The sequence below is a fragment of the Diplotaxodon limnothrissa genome, linkage group LG9 (assembly GCF_057381915.1).
Source record: "Diplotaxodon limnothrissa isolate DT_005_m linkage group LG9, D_limnothrissa_male_GT1.1, whole genome shotgun sequence".
In the NCBI taxonomy this organism is placed as follows: Eukaryota; Metazoa; Chordata; class Actinopteri; order Cichliformes; family Cichlidae; genus Diplotaxodon; species Diplotaxodon limnothrissa.
The window spans coordinates 25,712,268-25,731,635 of NC_140604.1; the positions used below are offsets into that span (position 1 = coordinate 25,712,268).

General features: G+C 42.6%; 2 protein-coding genes across 3 annotated transcripts; both read right to left on the minus strand.

Annotated features, from left to right (window-relative positions):
* Window positions 1-680: 680 nt before the first annotated feature.
* LOC146625665 (suppressor of tumorigenicity 14 protein homolog) lies at window positions 681-8,888 on the minus strand. 2 transcript variants are annotated; one of them, XM_085362373.1, is made up of 19 exons: window positions 8,808-8,888; window positions 8,092-8,275; window positions 7,856-7,980; window positions 6,733-6,800; window positions 6,434-6,627; window positions 6,212-6,307; window positions 5,679-5,898; window positions 5,415-5,557; window positions 5,204-5,301; window positions 4,958-5,067; window positions 4,729-4,862; window positions 4,290-4,394; window positions 4,017-4,124; window positions 3,810-3,923; window positions 3,607-3,726; window positions 3,324-3,507; window positions 2,979-3,250; window positions 2,762-2,898; window positions 681-848 (listed from the first exon to the last, which is right to left on the minus strand). In XM_085362373.1, the coding sequence occupies exons 1-19, from the start codon at window positions 8,886-8,888 to the stop codon at window positions 681-683; spliced, it is 2,661 nt and encodes an 886-aa protein (XP_085218499.1). The 2 variants fall into 2 exon arrangements, with proteins under 2 accessions (XP_085218499.1, XP_085218500.1); XM_085362374.1 differs by having other exon boundaries at window positions 8,092-8,218; window positions 8,793-8,888.
* Window positions 8,889-9,477: 589 nt separating this feature from the next.
* On the minus strand, window positions 9,478-19,324 carry tmprss7 (transmembrane serine protease 7). Its single transcript, XM_085362201.1, has 18 exons — window positions 19,253-19,324; window positions 18,255-18,459; window positions 16,475-16,605; window positions 16,321-16,388; window positions 16,022-16,212; window positions 15,901-15,936; window positions 15,590-15,818; window positions 14,901-15,025; window positions 14,540-14,652; window positions 14,347-14,453; window positions 14,006-14,142; window positions 13,571-13,678; window positions 13,258-13,365; window positions 13,068-13,184; window positions 11,413-11,608; window positions 10,870-11,138; window positions 9,752-9,888; window positions 9,478-9,639 (listed from the first exon to the last, which is right to left on the minus strand). The coding sequence occupies exons 1-18, from the start codon at window positions 19,322-19,324 to the stop codon at window positions 9,478-9,480; spliced, it is 2,511 nt and encodes an 836-aa protein (XP_085218327.1).
* Between the last annotated feature and the right edge of the window lie 44 nt (window positions 19,325-19,368).

The following is a 19,368-nucleotide window of genomic DNA, read 5'->3' on the forward strand; positions in this document are numbered from 1 at the left end:
TCACAATAAGACTGCATGCAGCACAGGACACGGTTTGTTTCTGCAGTGAACAATGTAGCTGTGAATGGAAAAACAGGAAGTAATTGGCAACATTTACACGCACAGGATAATGTAGCCCACCTCAGATCTGCTCTGAAACCTGATGCGTACCAGCCTGTGTGATTGCGACAGGCTGGTGTTTGGTGCCAAATGTGAAGACTTTTACAGGGAACTTCACCAAATGTAAAAAAACTGAAAAGAAAAAACAGCCTCTTGATGGGAACTTGGGAGTGTAATTCATAAAGCAAGTTGCAGGCTGCAGAGCCTTCCACGGCTCTAGAGCGAGCAATTTATGTAGCTGGACTAGTTTCTTGAGTGACATTGTTTGTCTTGGATTCCAGTGTTAACGTTTAAATGCAGCAAGCCAAAACAAACGAATCGATAATCAGCTTAAGATCAGATTTTTTTCTTTTTTGTCCATGCAACATTGCTGCAGTTGTTTGAGGAATATGAGGAAGCAGCAAGGTTTGGAACAGGGATGATACCCCCACTGGCCCAATGCCTTGGACACACTGCCAAAAACTGACTCATTGTGTTGCCATCCGTCATGACGACAATCTGAAGACAGACTTCAGGTCTGAAACCTCCTTCCTGTGCATTAGCTCTGTCGTGTAGTTCACGTGAGTAAGACGTTTGATTGGTCAGACCTGTCCCTTGGTCTGCTGACGAATCCAGTCGGTGAATTTGACCACCTGTGTGTAGACGCCGGGGCGGTTCTGCCTGGCACAGCCCTCGCCCCAGCTCACGATTCCCGCCAGGAACCACCGCCTGCCTCGCTCCAGACACACTAATGGACCCCCAGAGTCACCCTGAGGACACACACACCGATAAGCATGTAGACACAAACATAAAGATCATAAAGAGGAAGCAGTCAAAAATTCCTCCAGGGCGTTTTATATCTGCTCATAACTTTTAAGCTTCAACACCCGAGGATTAGACAACACGGAGGATGGTAACTAGCTGTCGCAAACATTAGCAGCAACTTTGACACTCTTAGATTTACTTTACCAGGTAAGTGGCTAACTAAATACTCACAAACATCGGGTATTTCCTAAATGCCTTCGTCAGGGATTGATGTTTGTTTCTTTGATGCAGCTGTTTTATGAGTTATAGCACAAGCTCCCTAATATAAGTTACTTCCGGTTTCAGACAGACTGAGCTTGAAAAGCTTTTTGAGAAGACAGTCATTATTAGGAATTCTAGGTGAAACGACCCTTTAAACAGCCCAGTTTAAAAAGCACCATAGTGAAGCTCAGATCTGCTGTATGTATTTTTTTATTTGATCTTTGATGATTTTCAGATAAAAAAGAAGTTTGTAATGAAGAGAAAGTCAGGTAAGGGTAGGATGAAAGATTCCACAAACGTTATGGAGGAGTAAGTAATGGATAATAGGCATTGATTTCTAAATAAAAGGACATGAAAAACTTAAGTTTTATTTTATTATTTATTATATTAAACTTCAGTATATTTTTAGCTAACTAGGGAGCTCAGTCTTCTTCTCTTGCCAACACTTTCTTTAAAGATGTCACACATTTTAGGGTCAACTTGAAAGAAAGGCAGATGTGAAATGTAAAAGTGAGGTCAGAGGTCAAATGTGACATGATATTTGGACACATGGAGTGAACCACCACTCACAACCACTAGCACTTTATATAGCCTCTGTAGAAATTATCCACACCCTCACTTACCTTAACTGCACTACTGTATAGCCCTGTGTAAACAATCATTCTGTACATACGATAATTTTTAACCCTACAACTGTTTACAACTTGCATAGTTCTGTATAGCTGTATATCTCAGATTCCTGTAAAGTTATTTATTTCATATTCTGTATAGTTTTTCATATTTATATCCTGTCCATATCCTGTACATAGCTTGTACTCACTACAGCCTGTACATACTTATAGTTATAGAATATTCACAACATACTTCATACCGTGTACATTATAACATAATAGACCCATTTCTGTAATATACTTGCATATCTATATTATTGCTAATATATATTGTAATATATCTATATCACTAAGCACTTCTGGATGGATGCAAACTGCATTTCGTTGCCCTGTACCTGTGCATGTGCAATGACAATAAAGTTGAATTCTAATTCTAATTCTAATTCTAAACTGTAATGTGATATTTAGAATCTCCATATATATGATCAGCCTGAATCAACAAACTAAACTTCAGCTCATGTTAGCGTTTGCTGAAATTACTGGCATTGTTCGTAAATCACTATAATAATGTGTGTGTACAAAAAATGCTTAGACTTCTAAAATTGTGGAGGTGAAATTGTGACACTCACCACAAACATGAAAGTTCCTGTAAAACCCTGACAGCTGTGTAGCACTTTCTGCAGAGACTAAATGATTATCTGCACTGATTATCTGATGATAACATGAGGAATAACGCTGTTAAATAAGGCATGTGAAACCAATTCTCTACTATTTTATATCTCGTGAGCACAATTTTATTTGTTTTCACGCCAGAAGTGGTTAGTTGGCTAAATAGAGGAGTCTTTACACAAGAAATCATAGGAAGCAGCATGTGATTAGCAAAAAGACACTGAGGAAGTAGATTTCTCTTGTATGGTTTAGATAAGATTTCTTGGAAATACTCCAAGAAAGTATCTTAAACCATTTCTGGTTAAGACTAAAAAGAAAGTTTTGAAATTTCTTAAGAAACCAGTGCAATGTTTTCCATAAAATCCATACACACTCACTTGACATGCATCCACACCTCCCTGCAGATTCCCAGCACAAAGCATCCTGGGAGTGACGGCGTCATCATACAACTTGTTGCAGGTGCTTCTATTTATGATCTTCACCGAGGCCTCTTGTAGGCGAGAGGCTAATTCACCTACAATCCACAGAAACAGTCAAAGTTTCCAGTAAAATTAAGTAAAATTTGCATATTTCTATTCAATTATGAGTGCTTACCATCCTCCATAAGAACTCCCCAACCTGTGACATAGCAGCTGGTCCCTGTGGTGAAAGTGTGAGAGGAGGCGGGGACGCACACAGGCTGCACCAAGTCACTGAAAAAAACAGGTGCGCTGAGCTCGAGGAGGGCGATGTCATAATCAGACGTGAACTGGTCATACTGTGGGTGGAGGAGGATGCGGCGGATCGGTCTGGTGGCTGCTCCTTGGTTTCCTGTGGTCATCACACGCATTCCCATGTATGCACGCCACGCATGTGCATCTGAGTATCTAGGATACACTGCGCTTAAATAAAGTGCTTATATATGAATCATCAACATAAGGTTCTCTGTAGTTTTCTTACTTAATGGCATCAGAGTCCTGGAAACAATGAGCAGCAGAGATAAGCCAGCGGTTTGAGACCAGCGTGGCTCCACAGACATGCCCGTAGCGATCCATCTGGAGGCTGACCTGCCATGGCCATGACCCAGCTACGGTGTCACTCCCTCCCACTATCTTGGTGCGTTTTTTGGGCCTGGTTCCACAGCCTGAGGAATAGATAAGGAACACATATGAAGATGTTAGAGCCTGTATTTTAATGAGCAAGTACAGCGGTATGAGGTGTGGTACTTGAGCAATTCCTGTACCACAGCGCAGCTCATCAGAGCCATCGTAGCAGTCTTTAACGCCGTCACACTCCGGGTTGACCTTACTGACACACTTCCCATTGGCACATTTGTAGGAGGATGAGGAGCAGCCTTTAACATCTAAACAGAACGAAGGTTGTAATATTATTTTTTAAGAGCACACTGTTGCACTAAACCATAACTGTGACATCATAAGCACTCACATGCTCTGGTGCAGTTGAGCTCATCGCTGCGGTCTTTGCAGTCAATGACACCATCACACACAGACGACTTAGACAAACACACCTTGTTGGGACAGACGTGGTAACATTTACCTCCTGAAAAGCAAACAGAAGGCAGCATGAAACACATGACCGAACAAAACACTGACATATGAAGGTATTAAAAGAGCGGCGGTGTTTTCTGCTCACCACAGCTGCCCTCCTCACTGCTGTCCGCACAAATGCTCTGACTGACACACTGGCTTTGAGGTTTGCACTGGTTGTTCCCACACAACAGTTCCCCAGGCTTGCAGGATGCTAAAGGTTTGATACAGAGCACAAATAAATGTGGGTCTAAACCAGGGTTTGTGTCTATATCTGCATCAAGATGTATAAACATAATTCAAACCAGAGATCCCAAAACAAAGAATACAAGATTAAGCGTGTGAGGACAGCGCACAGGACTTAGGCAACAATACTTACAGCATTTAGCCTCGTCCCGTCCGTCTGAGCAGTCCTTTACTCCATCGCACACCTTCTTCAGAGGGATACAGCGACTATCTCCACAGCGAAACTGGCGAGGGCACGCTAATGACAGACAGCAAAGAAATTTTTAAAAAACCACAAAAACATAAATTAGAGGAAGAACTCAAACCAACCATATAATAACGAAATAACAACACTTTGTGCAGTAACAAAAGATGGGAATTTTTCAGGAGTTTACAGGGGATGAAACTAAATTTTACATTATGCAATCAGGACCACTTCAGATATTTACAACTAAGGAATTTTTATGATAGTGAAGGAAAGCCCAGTGTAAATCTGGACAAAAATAACTTAATTACAGCCTTAGTAGGGATCTACAGCTCTAAGAAATAAAGAGTAATATCTACTTATAGTGAAAGCATTCAGTTTCACTTACTGCCCTCTGGGGCGAAGGCTCGGTATAGCAAGTAGAAGCCCTTGTTGGTGAGAGATTCATCAGAGTGGAAGTGGAGGGTGAGAGGAGAGGAGTAGACTCGCTTTTTGCCGCTGTTTGACACTGGATTGCACAATCTGAAGATACAGTAAAATGAGGAGTTTCACTTTTAACTCTTAAGCATGCTCCAAAACATGGAGATAAAACACACCAGGAGTTATAATCAGCTTACTTCACTCCTCCGATGTCCAGCCAGTCCTTCTCACAGCCGTCTGATGATAGAGAATCCTGAATGTCCATTGTCACGATAGTTATGGAGATCAGGTATCCTGGTAATGGCACCTGAGGAAGTAACCAGAGATTATTAAGGAAAGTATTGCGATGCTGGAATGTCAACAGGCTACAGAAGAATATTCCATTGTTTCCTAACACATGCACACACTCTGTGTATGTACACAAACATTTTTATGTAGCTCACCCTCAGTGTCCATATGCAGTCTATATTGGGAGGATAATAGGAAGGGTAGTAGGGTGAGGAAATAGAGCCATTCCAGGAGGAAATTGACCCTCCACAACCTGCCCAGGAAGATGGTGACGCGGATAAGTGCACAAAGTACACACATATGTAATTATGTATGCAATTCAAAATGAAATTAGATTTTTATATGTCTGTGTGAGAGCACTCAAACCTGCTTTTGGGATGGCCTGGAAGTAAGCTTTAAAGATGGCTCCATCCCTCTGTCTGCTGAAAGAGAACGTGACTAGCATCACATTCCCAGAGGATGTCAGCTTCATAACCGGAGATGAGCCCGAAATAGGCAGCCCACACCACCTGCAGCAGTCACGCGCATCATTTTTAGAGACGGAACCAAGTTAAATGAATAAAAATAAATGTTACTTATCAGTTACTACTGCGTGTACACAAATATCAAAGCTCATAAAATGCTCTTTACCTGGCGATTATCTTGTTCTGTAAAGGAAGTAAGAAGTCATATGCAGAGAGCTTGTGAGTGGTGCAGCTTCCTGGTGTGGCGCCATGAAGGGTGAGGACAACCAGTCGAACCACGTGACCCGAGGGCACACGAAGTCTCCACTGGTAGTATGGCTTCTTGGGACTCACAAGGCTCAGGGTGCGGTTGTTACCATATTTGGCATAGAGGTCAAAGGACATGGCTAGACAGTGGAAATGATAATGATGCTGATGTTGTGAGTCAGATTAGATCTCTCTCACACACACACTTACACAGAAGAGCAAAGCATACTATTTATACAGTTAGTGCACATTTAAGCTCCTTTACAAAGCAACTCCACCTTTCCTGCTTTGTCTGACTTAATCAGTGTCGTATCTGATGTCTGCACTTGTGCTCTGCCCCTTCTGGTTTTCTGTGTACTTGCATGGAAAAGCAGGGAATTCTCAGAAATGTTTGACTCACCAAAACAGACTTAGGAGTTTTAAAGTGTCAAGCCAGAAGAGTACTGTCCTCACCTTGGAAGCCAAGCTGCCATTTCCCGCCCTGGATACTATTTGGATTTTTGATTTTGTCAGATCTTTCATCTGGATCAAAGTCGTCAGGGTCCAAACCTAAAAAGAAACAAATCAAGCATCAAAAATCTAAAACTTGGGTATAAAATTAGGCATTTATGAAAGTCTAACTATGTTATTTCTGTTTAAAAGAAAATCATTTTGCAGTAAAAGTACTTTATCTACCCAGTAAGTGAAGTATGTCATCATCTTGCTGCATAAAGTAGCGCTGCTCGTTGCGGCTTTCCCGCTGAATCTTGTTGCTCCCGGGAAGCCGCCGCTGAAGCCTCTCTGGGCTGGAGGTCTGAATTTCCATCGCAACATTGTCTGGGGCAGAGAATTTACTCCAGTAGAAGACGGTGAGCCCTTCTGCTCCTTCACTATCACACACAGAGGTTGGATCTCAGCGTGCTGCTGTCATGTATGTTCTTGGCATGCAAGAACCGTTGCAACACACAAGCAGATTTTGTTTAGGTGTAGCATACCTGAAGGCAGTAATTCCTGAGCGTACGTGGTAAGGGCTCCACGGAGAGGACTTGTAGAGGTCTGAGAACTGCGTTTTTTAAAAAAAAAATAAAGGTGTGGGGGGGTGACATCACAAATTGCACGCGAGATGGCTTTTTCCACTGAGGTGACATGAAAATACACCTGGTTGTGCAAATGCTTTGTTCTTGTTTGTGTGTATGAGACTCTTCATGTGTGCGTGCTGACTCTGAGCTGCACAGAGCTCCTTTGTGTCCCTTCCTGCCCGCTGTGAAGAGGTAAGATACTGGGTGGTATTGGCTCTTGGCCTTCAGTTCACCTGTTCTTTAATGAACAGATGGCCACAGAGATACTGTGACCACTTAACAAAGAAGCTAAATTGCCATTGCAGCTGCTTACAGGGATGTTAAACTATGGTACTGCAGTGTTTGGGGGAATTTTCACCTATCAATTTACTGTCAGATCCACTGCTATATACCTGACCTTCTGCTCCAAAAATCTAATCATATCTCCCTCGGCCCTTCTGTCATTCCAGATTACCCTACTGCCCTGTCTCTAGCTCTTAACCCCAGCATCAAACAGAGGTTCACCTGCTCTCTGTAGTGTCCGGTGCACAGAGTAGCTGATTGTGTGAAAGCAACACAGACAACGTTTTTATTGAGGGCCTGCTCTTCCTCTCACTCTTGCTGCCTGAGGCTAGCTAGGCTCACAAATACTGGGCTTGTCTTCAGCCCTGAAATGGCCCTGTCCCCCGGGGGTCTCAGGAACCTGCACACACACTGTGCCCAGCTCTTGTTACAGCTTTACATTTAACACTACCAGCGAGAGAAAGAGAAAGGGGCAGAAGAAAGTGGTGTGCAGAAAAAAAAGAGCGGAGATGGGAGGCTGAAGTAGATAAGGAGAAACTCTACAAATAAGAAAGCAAGGACAGAGGAGGAGGAGGAGAGCGGCTGTGTTTTGAATGTGCGACATAAAAAGAAGCAGTAACCTGCTGTAGAGAAGGATATCAAAGTCAGAGCAACAACAACAAGATCAGCTTCAGCCCAGGGGCAGGAAGGTCAAGCAGCACTCTAAAGTGTCATTCAGAGGGGAGGCAGTGACAGACAGGATCGCCGTTCCACTTACATAATGGTTCAAAGCCTGAGCCTGCAGGCGGAACTGAGGGGAGGTGGAGTCAGCCAGCTCCGAGGAGAAGCTCAGGTTTGGGAACTCCACGCTGCCTCCGAGAAAGAACACTGAGCAAGGCGGAGCTGTGGAGCAGGAGGGGGAGATTTGAGACAGGTGCACCGTGCGACTCAAAATAAATAACATTTAACACCAAAGGAATGGACCAGAAAAATCTCCTGCAGCTCCGTACTCACATGTTAAGTAGTGGAGTGTCAGTGCAATGGCTGCAATAAAGGGAAAGAAAGGCAAGAGACCCAACATCCATCTCCTCCAGGAATCACACACTGGAGCTTTTACCCCCTCCACGTTCTCTTCTGCCTGCTCCTCAGGCTTCGTGGGGGGGCTCAGTGAATGGGAGGGCTTTAAGTTCCCTTCTCCCTTTCAAAGACAAGGACACGACTCAAATATCATACAAGGTTTTTATGTCTCAAATTGCTTCTAATTGTTATTTTCATGGTAAAGAAAATGAAATCTATATACCACAAAGTCAGTAGAACAACATTTGACTGAGCCAGATGCTGATTTTCAGAGAGCAATGGAGAACATCCTTCAGATTAAAAGATCTACTAAGACATTTAAGGACTTGGCAGGTTTCCCCCAGGGAAGCAGACAAAGAGTGGCTGGAGTGGTCTGCTTTCCCACGGCCTGGCTGTGCAGTGTCAGCAACTCAATCAAGTGGCCCACTCGGATGTGGACATTCATAAGAATGGGACCCAGAGACATCTAGAGCAAGATTTTACACTTAAGAGGAATCATAAGTAAGAGTCTGATGGACTCTAAATAGTATGCAGCCCTTTTGTATTGGGGGAATAAAAAGGGGGTGAAACAAGCAGACGGACTTAAAGAGTTACAATATGCTGAAAAAACAGTTCTCGCAGAAAGGTTTCAAAGAGACGCACTGATGGCTTACCTGTGGAGCAGTGTAGCCTGAGTGTCCATGCCCGGAGACGCAGTACACTTCACAAATCTTGCTTTTGGGGAGAGTCCACATAGCACTGTCCCGTTTAGCTCCGGAGAGGCGATATGCAACAATACCCCGGGCATAGAAACGATGGAGAGAGAGGAAATCCCCGCTGTCGCTTCCTCTGGAAAAAAAAAAGAAGGGGGAAAAAAATCCCCACACCGAAACCTGACCCGAGGGGGCTTGGACGCAGCGGGCATTCACTGCCTCCCATTTACCTGAACCTGGCGGCAGGTGTCACACGGAGCCCCAGAATGCAGTGCGGGCACAATGAGAGCACTATGAAAGGGTACGATCCGCACAACCATCCGTGCGACAGATATTGTGGGCAAACTTCCTTGCTGTGTATGTGGGAGTTCAGCTCCGTGGGACAAAAGAGTGTTTGAGGGAAACGTGTGAGGTATTACAACTGGGGCTGGGCCGCTGTGCCCTTGGATGGTCCTTAGGGGACAAAAACTTATTGTGAGCTTTTATTCAGTATGTGAGATTAACGGCACTTTATAACATCAGTAAACTATTAATTATTGGATGCAAAAAATACACAACACAGGACACAAGGTATCTAGTAATGATGTTTTAATTTGGAATATTGTGCTGGGAATGGATGAGTTTCATTGTGTCATCTGATATGGCTGTAGATCCAAGAGGTGAACTTTGTGACCCTGCTGTAGACCCCGGGTAGGTTTGGTCTGCCGCAACCGGACCCCCAGCTGACAATCCCGATCAGGAACCAGCGACCCCCGCCTGGTGCCTGACATGACAAAGGGCCACCCGAATCTCCCTGAGATACGAAGAGTACACAACAGTAACTTGCAATGATTCACTCACTAATGTGCACAGAAATGCACGTGAGTCTTTTCTTTAAGAGTCTTTTCAGTTGGATGGGAGCATACCTTGCAGGCATCCCGCCCTCCTGAGGGGACTCCAGCACACAGCATGCGTGGTGAGATGATTCCGTATCGCTTCTTACACTCCGTCTGACTCATTACAGACACCTCTGCTTTCTGTAGCACCAAGGAAAGCACCGTGTCTGCAGAGCAGCGAGATGAGGACCACATATCAGACAACACATCACCTCCCAAATGGACTACTGCAATGATGTCTTGTCCTGCCTAACAATGTGCTGGATAAGCTGCAGTATGTTTAAAACTCAGCTGCACATCATCCTCAGCTTTGTGCACCTCTACTGACTCCTGGTCAGGCGGTATCTCCTATAAAAACCTCGTCGTCATCTATAAATCTCTACAAGCCCTTGCTCCCCACTGCTCATTCAGACCTTTGTAGTCCACAAAAGCCGACTCTCCATCCCCCACACCATACTGTGGTCCTGTTGCTGCCCGCACTAACTCTGACCACCCCCAAATCCACAATGCCTCATCTTTGGTTTTTTCAAAAACCAGTTCAAATGTCACCTATTCACTGAGGCCTTAAGCTCAGGCTTTTTTTTGTTGTTGTTGTTTTTGCTTTACACACACACAAATCAAAGGCTTGTATTACTTCTATGGGATTTCTTTTACATATTTCTGTTTGTATTTTGCAAGCATGTATGTATAATTTTTTTGTCTTTATTTAAAACTTCATTTGTTTGCATCCGAAATATTTTGGATCATCTTGGGAAACATGACATGCATGCAATCAACAGTTGAAGGCATTTGCCAGTAACTGCCTCACAAAGAGGTGAATTTAAATGAGTCCCCTAAGAATGGGCCTACATTTTATGCATTTATTGTTTATGTCTCTGAGGTCAAAAAACAAGTAGTTCAGCATTAAATATCATTTGCATCTTATAGCACTGTCCTAAAATAAAATAAAGGTGCTGTCCAGATTGTTAAAATTAAATATTTTATGTTTTTCGAATTGTTATTGCCAAATATATCTTGAGGATCTTACAGCTTCTAACCCAGTGACAGCTGGGGTAGGTTCCAGCCCCTTTGGATCCTAAATTTAAATAAACAGATAAAAAAAAGTCGATGGACAGATGTAAAAATTCTCAGACTTTGCTTGTACTTACCATCCTCAGTTCGGTATCCCCACCCAGTCACCACACAGCGGTGGCTGTCGGTGACGGTGTGGGAGGAGGACGGTAGGCACACAGGCTGGACCAGCGGGCTGAGGGAGGGTGGCCAAGGCTTCTTCAGCTGCAGCAGCGCGATGTCGTAGTCAAACATTTGAGAGTTATAATACTCGTGCACCACGATCCGCTGTATCTCCACCACGTACTTGGCACTGCCTTGTGTCAGCATGCCGAGGTGGGCGCGCCAGTAACGTGGATCAGAGAGCCTGCAGAGGTCAAAGTTCAGGGACATTAAAGAAGCAGGTTGTATAAACTGGAACTTACTAAACTAGATCTTACACAGCTAAAAGAAAGATAAGTTGAGCTGATGAATTGATAATCTTTAATCTAAAGATATCATGTGAGGTCTTTGGCAGATTATAACCTGTGAAAAACAGTGGGCTTGCAAGTAAACCAGCTGCTCAGAATAATTGATGCAATGTTATCACTAAATTAAAAGAATACTTATAGTTCATAAGAACACCAGCGAGCTTGGCTGACCTTTGCTTGTTGAAGCAGTGAGCAGCTGAGACGAGCCAATCAGTGGAGAGGACAGAAGCACCGCAGTACAGGTGACCATCAAAATAGAGGCTGACCTGCCAAGGCCACTCCCCCTCTGCAGAGTTTACTCCACCCACGATACGCTCCAAGCCAGTTGACGTGAACACCCTGGTCAATGGGGAGGGACGACCACAAGCTGAGGGTGATAGAGATGGGTTTGTTGTTACACTTGTTAGATTTTAAAGGTGACCACAGTGTTTGTGAGCGTATTTTACCATTTAAACCCGTCTGGTTCTGCCACATGATGCAGTTAAATTTAACTGCATCATGTGGCAGAACCGCAATACTGAATCTGATATTATTATGTGTATGCACAGATCTGCCACACATTTAAATGCATGTGCATACTATGTCTTTATCAGTGTGTACAGCTCGTGGCACAAGTTACACACACACAATAATCACCTATGTTGACATGCTGATTCATCACCATGGCTGGCAGTCCTGCTGCCACCTTATTAAAACTCAGAGCTTTGATGCACGTGTGTGTGTGTGTGTGTGTGTGTGTGTGTGTGTGTGTGTGTGTGTGTGTGTGTGTGTGTGTGTGTGTGTGTGTGTGTGTGCTAAGCTCAGTGTTAGTGAGTGATCAAAGGCAGACCTGTTCCCACCACCTTGAGACCCCATCATGATAAAATAACAGCAAACAGAGAGAGCTACGGGTCACCTCAGCGCTGCAGGTCAGCAAGTTTGCAGCTCAGTGCCCAGAGGGTTAGGAAAAAAGACAGCTTTCTCATGAGACTGCATGAAAGATCTGGCAGTGTGGTGGCAGCATAATCACAGTCATAAAAATCAGATACATCAGAGGGTAAGCAAATATAATTTCAGCAAATATTTGTGATTACAGCTTGAACCAGCTTTATTTCACTGAATCTATTTGCCAAACACTTATGATGTTAGCAAAGCAAACAACTGAGGAAATAATAAAAAGGTGGAGCCAACAGCATTTTAAAGGCACCTTACATCTACAGTTCAGCATGTACTGCTCCTGCTGCTGCTCTAAAACTCAAGTGAACTGAACAAAAAGCCACTGAAATTCAATCTGGTAAGTATAAAACGTTTTAAGCTTATTAATTACACTATTATTATTCAGGCACTGAGGTGGCCACTCCAAGGATAATCCAGGAACAAATTCCTACCACAAAACTGTTACTATTTCCAGTATTAGATGTGATAATGTTACTAAAACGCAAACAAATTTAATTAACAAGAAGTCAAAATCCGAAAATCTCTGTCGGGGTTTCCTTCCGAGTAGGAAACCTCTTTATTGTGTAAAACGTTTCCTACTTGGCAGCGTGATTGCAGCTTCATCCTCGCAGAACTGGATGTTCTGATTTTTTTAAAAATAAAAAAAGCCGGACAGAACAATTCAACCTTTTTTTTTTTAATAATTTGAAGATATTTGAGCATAATTATGAACTATTTATACAAAAACTGAAAATGAATGCAGTTTATGAAAGAGTTCAAATGTAGTCTCATACAAACCCAACATCACACAGCATGTTGGGAGTAGAGTCACCTACAAGAGCGCAAACTGTAATTGTTGCATGCTACAAAAATACGATGTGTACACAGGGCACGTATCGAGGAGTACTCACCACAGTCGGCCTCATCACTGCGATCCTGACAGTCATCGAGTCCGTCACACTTTGCGTTCTTTTTCAGGATGCAGGAGCCGCTTTTGCACTGATATCTGATTGCAGAGCAGGTCGTTTCTGATGAAACAAGTCTCAGTTATTAGTGGCTAAAAGGCACGTTTCATTTTATAAAGTTGCAAACGACACGTACCATGAGTGCAGTTGAGTTCATCGACTCCATCTGTGCAGTCTGTCTCTCCATTGCATCCTAGCAGAGGATGCAGGGGACTATTGGCACCACAGCTCATCGTGGGCCTTGCTGTGAAAATATGCATCATTTTTTAAAGTGCAGACTGAGTTCTCAAGGAAATAAACACATTTAAACCACATGCCAGACATCAAGAACAGTGTAACGTTTCAACAGGAACTCACGATGCTATTTTAAACAGACAAGGAATGAAAGCCGAACATTCCCATTGTTTAAAAAAACAAAATCAAAAATGGTTAATTGGAAAACAACTTACAGCAGAAGACCTCGTCACTCTCATCCTGGCAATCATCCAGGCCATCGCAGAGTCGAGTCTTCTGCACACACAGTCCCGTGTTGCACAAGAAATGGCTCTCTGGACAGGCTGGTGAGCAGAGAAACAGAAACAAAACTAAATCTCTATCATTTTGTTGTACTGGCTCAATATAACACAACACAATAAACTTCTCTGGGGCTGCAATACAGTGACAATTAACAACAAAAGAGCTACAAGAGTTTCAAGAGCTACAGTAAAAGATTATCTTTTTTTTCACAAGAACTTCCATATTTATTTTCCAACATTTTCACTTTGTAATTTTTAGAATCCACTTATGAACAAAGTTCACATGCACACAGATACACAGAGACACGCATTTCCTGCACCCCATCCTAGCGGTCACAGTGAGTCAGGCTGGAGTTATGCTGTGCTTACGCTGGTTCATACTGTAGCTGCTATAAGATGCCTGGAAAGGCTGAGCAGAGGTACGTGAGCTGCAGCGAAACTCCATATCTGGATTGTAGTCAGCAATCCGAAAAACCGTGTCATGTCCCACGTAGCTTCCACAGTAACTGTGGAAGGAAAACAAGCATCAAGAAAAATCATCACAGGATGTGGGACAAATATGGTCGTGGTCAAATGAATGGTCTAAAAATATCCAGGACATTCAATACATGAGGTGACTATCCATCTCTGTAGACTACTGAAAATACCCAATAATAATAGGCAGTGGAACTTATTATTTGAATTCAGTGTGAGCAGGTGTAGCCACGTACATGACTTCATTGACCTTCCACCAGCCTTGGTCACAGCCATTCATGTCCTTCAGTTTCAGAACATAGTTGTGGAAGCGCAGTGCAACTCCTAAAGTGGAGTTCTGGGTCTGTTATAAAATGACAGAACACACAATGAACGAAAACTAATAATAATAATAATGTGTGTGTGTTCGTGTGTCACTTGTTTGTCTACCTTAAACTTCCAGGTACAGGAGCACTGTGGGGGCAGCATGCTGGGGTAGAAGGGGCTGTACATTCGATCTCTGATACCAGGCTCCAACTGGGTCTCAATTTGAGACATACAAACTGAGAGTGACAGAGAGAGGCCTGAGGGTTATAGTTTCCCAAGCTAATGCTAGATGTTACATAAATCTGGGTGCTGGAACATTATATTATTGAGAAATCATTCTTTAGAAGCAGACTTATTATACATATTTTTAAAAAATCCTACACAATTCACTAAAATATTAATTTCATGTCGATGCTTTGCTTTCAGAAAACTTGTTTGTCAAGAACTACTGGCTTATAAGACAGAGCAGGTAAATGTCTCATACCTTCCTCAGCGATTGCCTCAAAGTATCCTCTGAAATTTTTATTCCCGTTGGTCATTCTGAAGGACAGCAGCATGAAATTGGAGGTAGAAACGATGGAGATGGCGCTGGAGACCGGCTCACACAGGCTGCAGCACAAAGAATGTAGATCAGCACATGTGAAATTTGTATTTATGAGTGTATAAATATTCTTGGTAGTCTAAGTGCCAATGACTGGGACTTCTTTAAGTGAAACGTGGGGACCGACTTATTTAAACCTCTGAAAAGATGGATGCCTGAAAAGACTGAGCAGAGGTACGTGAGCTGCAGCGCAACTCTGGATTGTAGTCAGCAATCCGAAAAAACGTGCCGTGTGCCACGTAGCTGTGAGTCTGTCAGTGAAGTTAAAAATACTTATGATACCTATAAATACTTAGAATATATATGTAAATGTCAGATGCTCTGGAATAACCTGCTCTGGACTGATGAATCTAAGATGGACCTTCTGGCCACAGTAAGAACAGATGTGTTTTAATGTAAGGCCATCTGAGGAAGGCTCAAAAAGCAGAAATGGTGTGATATTGGAAAGGCTTAGTGGTATTGATCATCATACCACTAAAAAAAACCTTTAGAAATCTGCAGGAATTCTGTGTGTTGTTTTAGAGAATCTTAACTATACTGTAAATCAAACTTGTGCTCTGGTGCAGACTCGCCTGTGCAGAATGCGCCCTCTCATGGGCAGCAGAGCGTCATACACAGTGAGGGCATCGTTCATGCAGTTACTGGGCTCAATAACAAATGAGGTGATGGTGAGGCGGATCAGAGAGCCAGGGACTGCAGTGAGCTTTACATGGCAATTTATACCGCCCCATGACGAGAAGACGCTTAAAGGGACCATCACCCCAGGAAGGTTGGCATACATCTTATCTACACACTGAGAGTCTGGAAGGAGAGAGAGAAAAAACCTCATGGAAACAAAATGCAGACATGCAGGATGTTTGTTATTCACCTCAGTAGTTCTTACCTGCTGTGTTGGATGAATAATCTGAACGCTGAACACCTGCAAGAGAGCAGAATAGTCAGTTTATTCTAAGGTTCAGAGTGATAAATATGCATTAGACTACAGGTGAGACACACAAATGCACCATTGATGAGGATGGAGTCTATGTCAACTGGAAGACCCAGCAGGTAGCCTACAGAGGACCTGTTCAGGCTGGTGTGGACTGAATCTCTGAAAATGGCTGCTAAGCACTCCTCACACATCTCTGAGCTCTTCAGTTGAGGGACCACAAAAGCCATCCAGAAATGCACCAACACGCCACCCTTGTTGTTGTTACTTGGGGAGGAAAACAGATTGATAGAACATCTTTAAAATCATAAAACTAAATGAAAAACAGCAGATTTGTTTGGTTTTAGTTCATGATGACAAGGAGCACCATAGTACCTGAGGTCTGAAATGACAGCTTGCTTGTAGAGTTTCGCAACTGAGGACATTTTGTACACATTGTTCACCTGCAAGACACCAATAATGACACCAATAATTAACAGCAGATTAGTACAGACCAGCAGTTCACCAGCAGGGTTACACTGACACCTACCACGTGCTGGATTTTATTTGCCATGGACACAAACTCATGAGACTGTGGTTGCCGGTACTCTGGGATAAACTCCACATTGGCTACACGGAACATCCCAGCGAAATATGCTCCACTGTTACTTTCCCTGCGAACTGAGGAAATCTGGTCAAATTTAGCTTTTTTTCCCCCCATCGAGCTACTACATTACAATAATACATTTTAATAACATGCTGCCAATAAAATTAGCTAAACGTTTATGCACAGCATCTAAACACTGAACTTTGCAAAGATATTTAATGGACAGTTCACCTCAAAATCTAATTTACTCATTTTTCCTCTGGCCTGTTGTCACCTAGATTGTTTTAGTGTGAGTTGTCCAGTTTTGGAGATCTACTCATGACAAAATAAAAATAAATAAACCATGAATTTTTTTACATATCAACAAATAATAAAAATGATCCAGACCTAAGCAAATCTTAAAATCTATCCAACCTCAAAGGAATTATAAAAAATGCCATATTGCACAGTGTCATTATTTATTTAAACAAATTAAAATGCAAGTGTGTGTTAACAAGGAGGAAAGACATCAATGATGATCTTGAAGAAGTAATTGCTGATGCCCATTAACTTGGGAAGTGTTTGGCCATTTCCAAACAATTTGAATTGCATCTCTCTGTAGTGAGAAACCAGGACAGTTTTCAGTCTTCCCAGCAGTGGACGACACATCAAATTTAGCCCAGGGTCAGAGAGCAAACTGGAGATGGTTGTTCATAATGCACAGCACCATGTTTGGCGAAAAGAAAATGCAGCATATCAGCACAAACACGTCATTGCATCTGTTAAACACAGTGGTGCCGGAAGGTTGATTATTTGGGCCTGTTTTGAAGCCACAGGACTTGGGCACCTTGCAGTCAACGAGTTGACCATGAACTCATCTGTGTAGTAAGTGTTTTAGAGTCTTCATGCAACAGGACAATGATCGGACGCACAGAAGCAGAACACCTGAACAAAAGTCAGCAAACTGAAGCAACATTATAAAGAAGAGTGGGCCACTTCCTCCACAGTGGTGTGAGAGACTGATAAAGCCATACAGAAAATTGATTCCTTCAAGTTATTGCTGCTAAAAGTGGTTATACAGCCTGCTGAACCACGGAGTGTGCTTAAATTTTTTACATATAGCTCCTGCATTTTAGCTTAGTTTTTCTTAAATGAATACCAGCACACTGTAGCATGTGTTTGATGTAGTTCCTCTGAGGTTATATTTAGTTTAACTTAACCTGATATGTAAAACCTTAAAATTGAAAGAGCGCGTACTTCCTTTTTACTGTATTATTTGTGTCATCCTTCAAATATAGTGGAACAAAACTCTATTTTTCTTGTAGTTTTAAGAAGCCAAGTCATGATTTTTTAAAAGAGACAGCGATGATGAGTTTCTTACATTTATTTTTGAGCATGTTTTTTTTTTTTTTTTTTTTTATGAACCTTTGACCCAAACTTGGGTCACTGGGGGAATCAAATACTAAAATTATTGTTCATTTGTAACTGCTTCAAAATGCTCTTGCATCAGTTTTTCACTGTTAAATAAACCAATACACATTTATAGACTCGTCATTTCTTTGTAATTACTTAAAATTATGAATGCAGCAGGGAGACAGCCGCACACTTTCCTGACTACAGATGAGGCCCAAAGAGAAAACAGTTTAATCTGTGGTGAACTGTCCCTTTAAATATCTTTCAGGAGCAACATTTTTGTTTTGTTTGTTTCTTTTTTATATAAAAGTGTAAGAATACTTCCACTTACAAATAAAGACCCACAGCAGCGACCACATGATCACCACCACCACGAACACTACTGCTGTGATGATTACAGTTATGTATGGGATGTTCAGCAGACGGAGCCACAGCCTCTTGAGTCCTTTGGGCTTCCGTCTAGTCTTCCTGTACTTCCTGCGCAGCTTCTGCAGCGTGTGGTCCACCGTTGCCACCTCCACTGACACATCTGCAATCTACAGCCAGACAGGGGAACACGGTCATGGCCATTCAAAGCTGTATATCACATGGACAGCACATTTTGCTTGCCCTTTAGAGCAATCACACAAAAGGGCAAACTATGGGAATGGATTTAATGGTGCTGAAATAATAGGAAAAGAACACCAAAAGCAATTAACAGTTCACTATGAAGATTCAGGATCAGGACGAAAGGGCACAAGAGGGTGAAGCCAGCTCTCCGGGGCAGACCATCCTCCTCTTATCTCTTTACTGTATCTGCAGGTCAACTTTCTTCTATTACAGTAAGCTGAATAATCAATCCCAAGTGCATGAGTGACAGAGGTTCTGAATAATGCATGGTTCAAAATCTATTTGATCTGCTACCAGTGATTCAAATATGTGCCAGCTAAAAACGAGGCTGGTTTACTTGGCACCTTAGCTCGTGACCCAGTGTCTGAAAGCAGTACCAACTCCATCAGATGTAACTTCAGTGCTCATTGAGTTACCCAATGCACATGTATTATTCATTCAGTGTCATCCCATACTGTGCAACTGGCAAATATTCCATCACAAGTTAGCAGACCATAGAGACGTAGTAAAAATATCAATATCCATTTAAGCACATTTAAATGTGAAATAAGCTGAGAGATTTTAAAAAGTTTTGAGATGTGTCAATAAAGTAAATCTTCCAGGATTTGAGTCTGGAGACACGGCTATGCTGAAGCGCAAAACTCAACACAAAAGCATCAAGGTTACACAAATCTACACACACAGCTATTTGTTACCAAGTTAACGATACAGCTTACTTACACTGGCACAGTCCTGTCGAGATGGATCATCATCTCCACTGGTCTGCTTGTTCTCATCGTGCTGCGCGCCCATGACACAGGCATCCCTTCAAGCCGCAATCATCTACTTTCTGACTT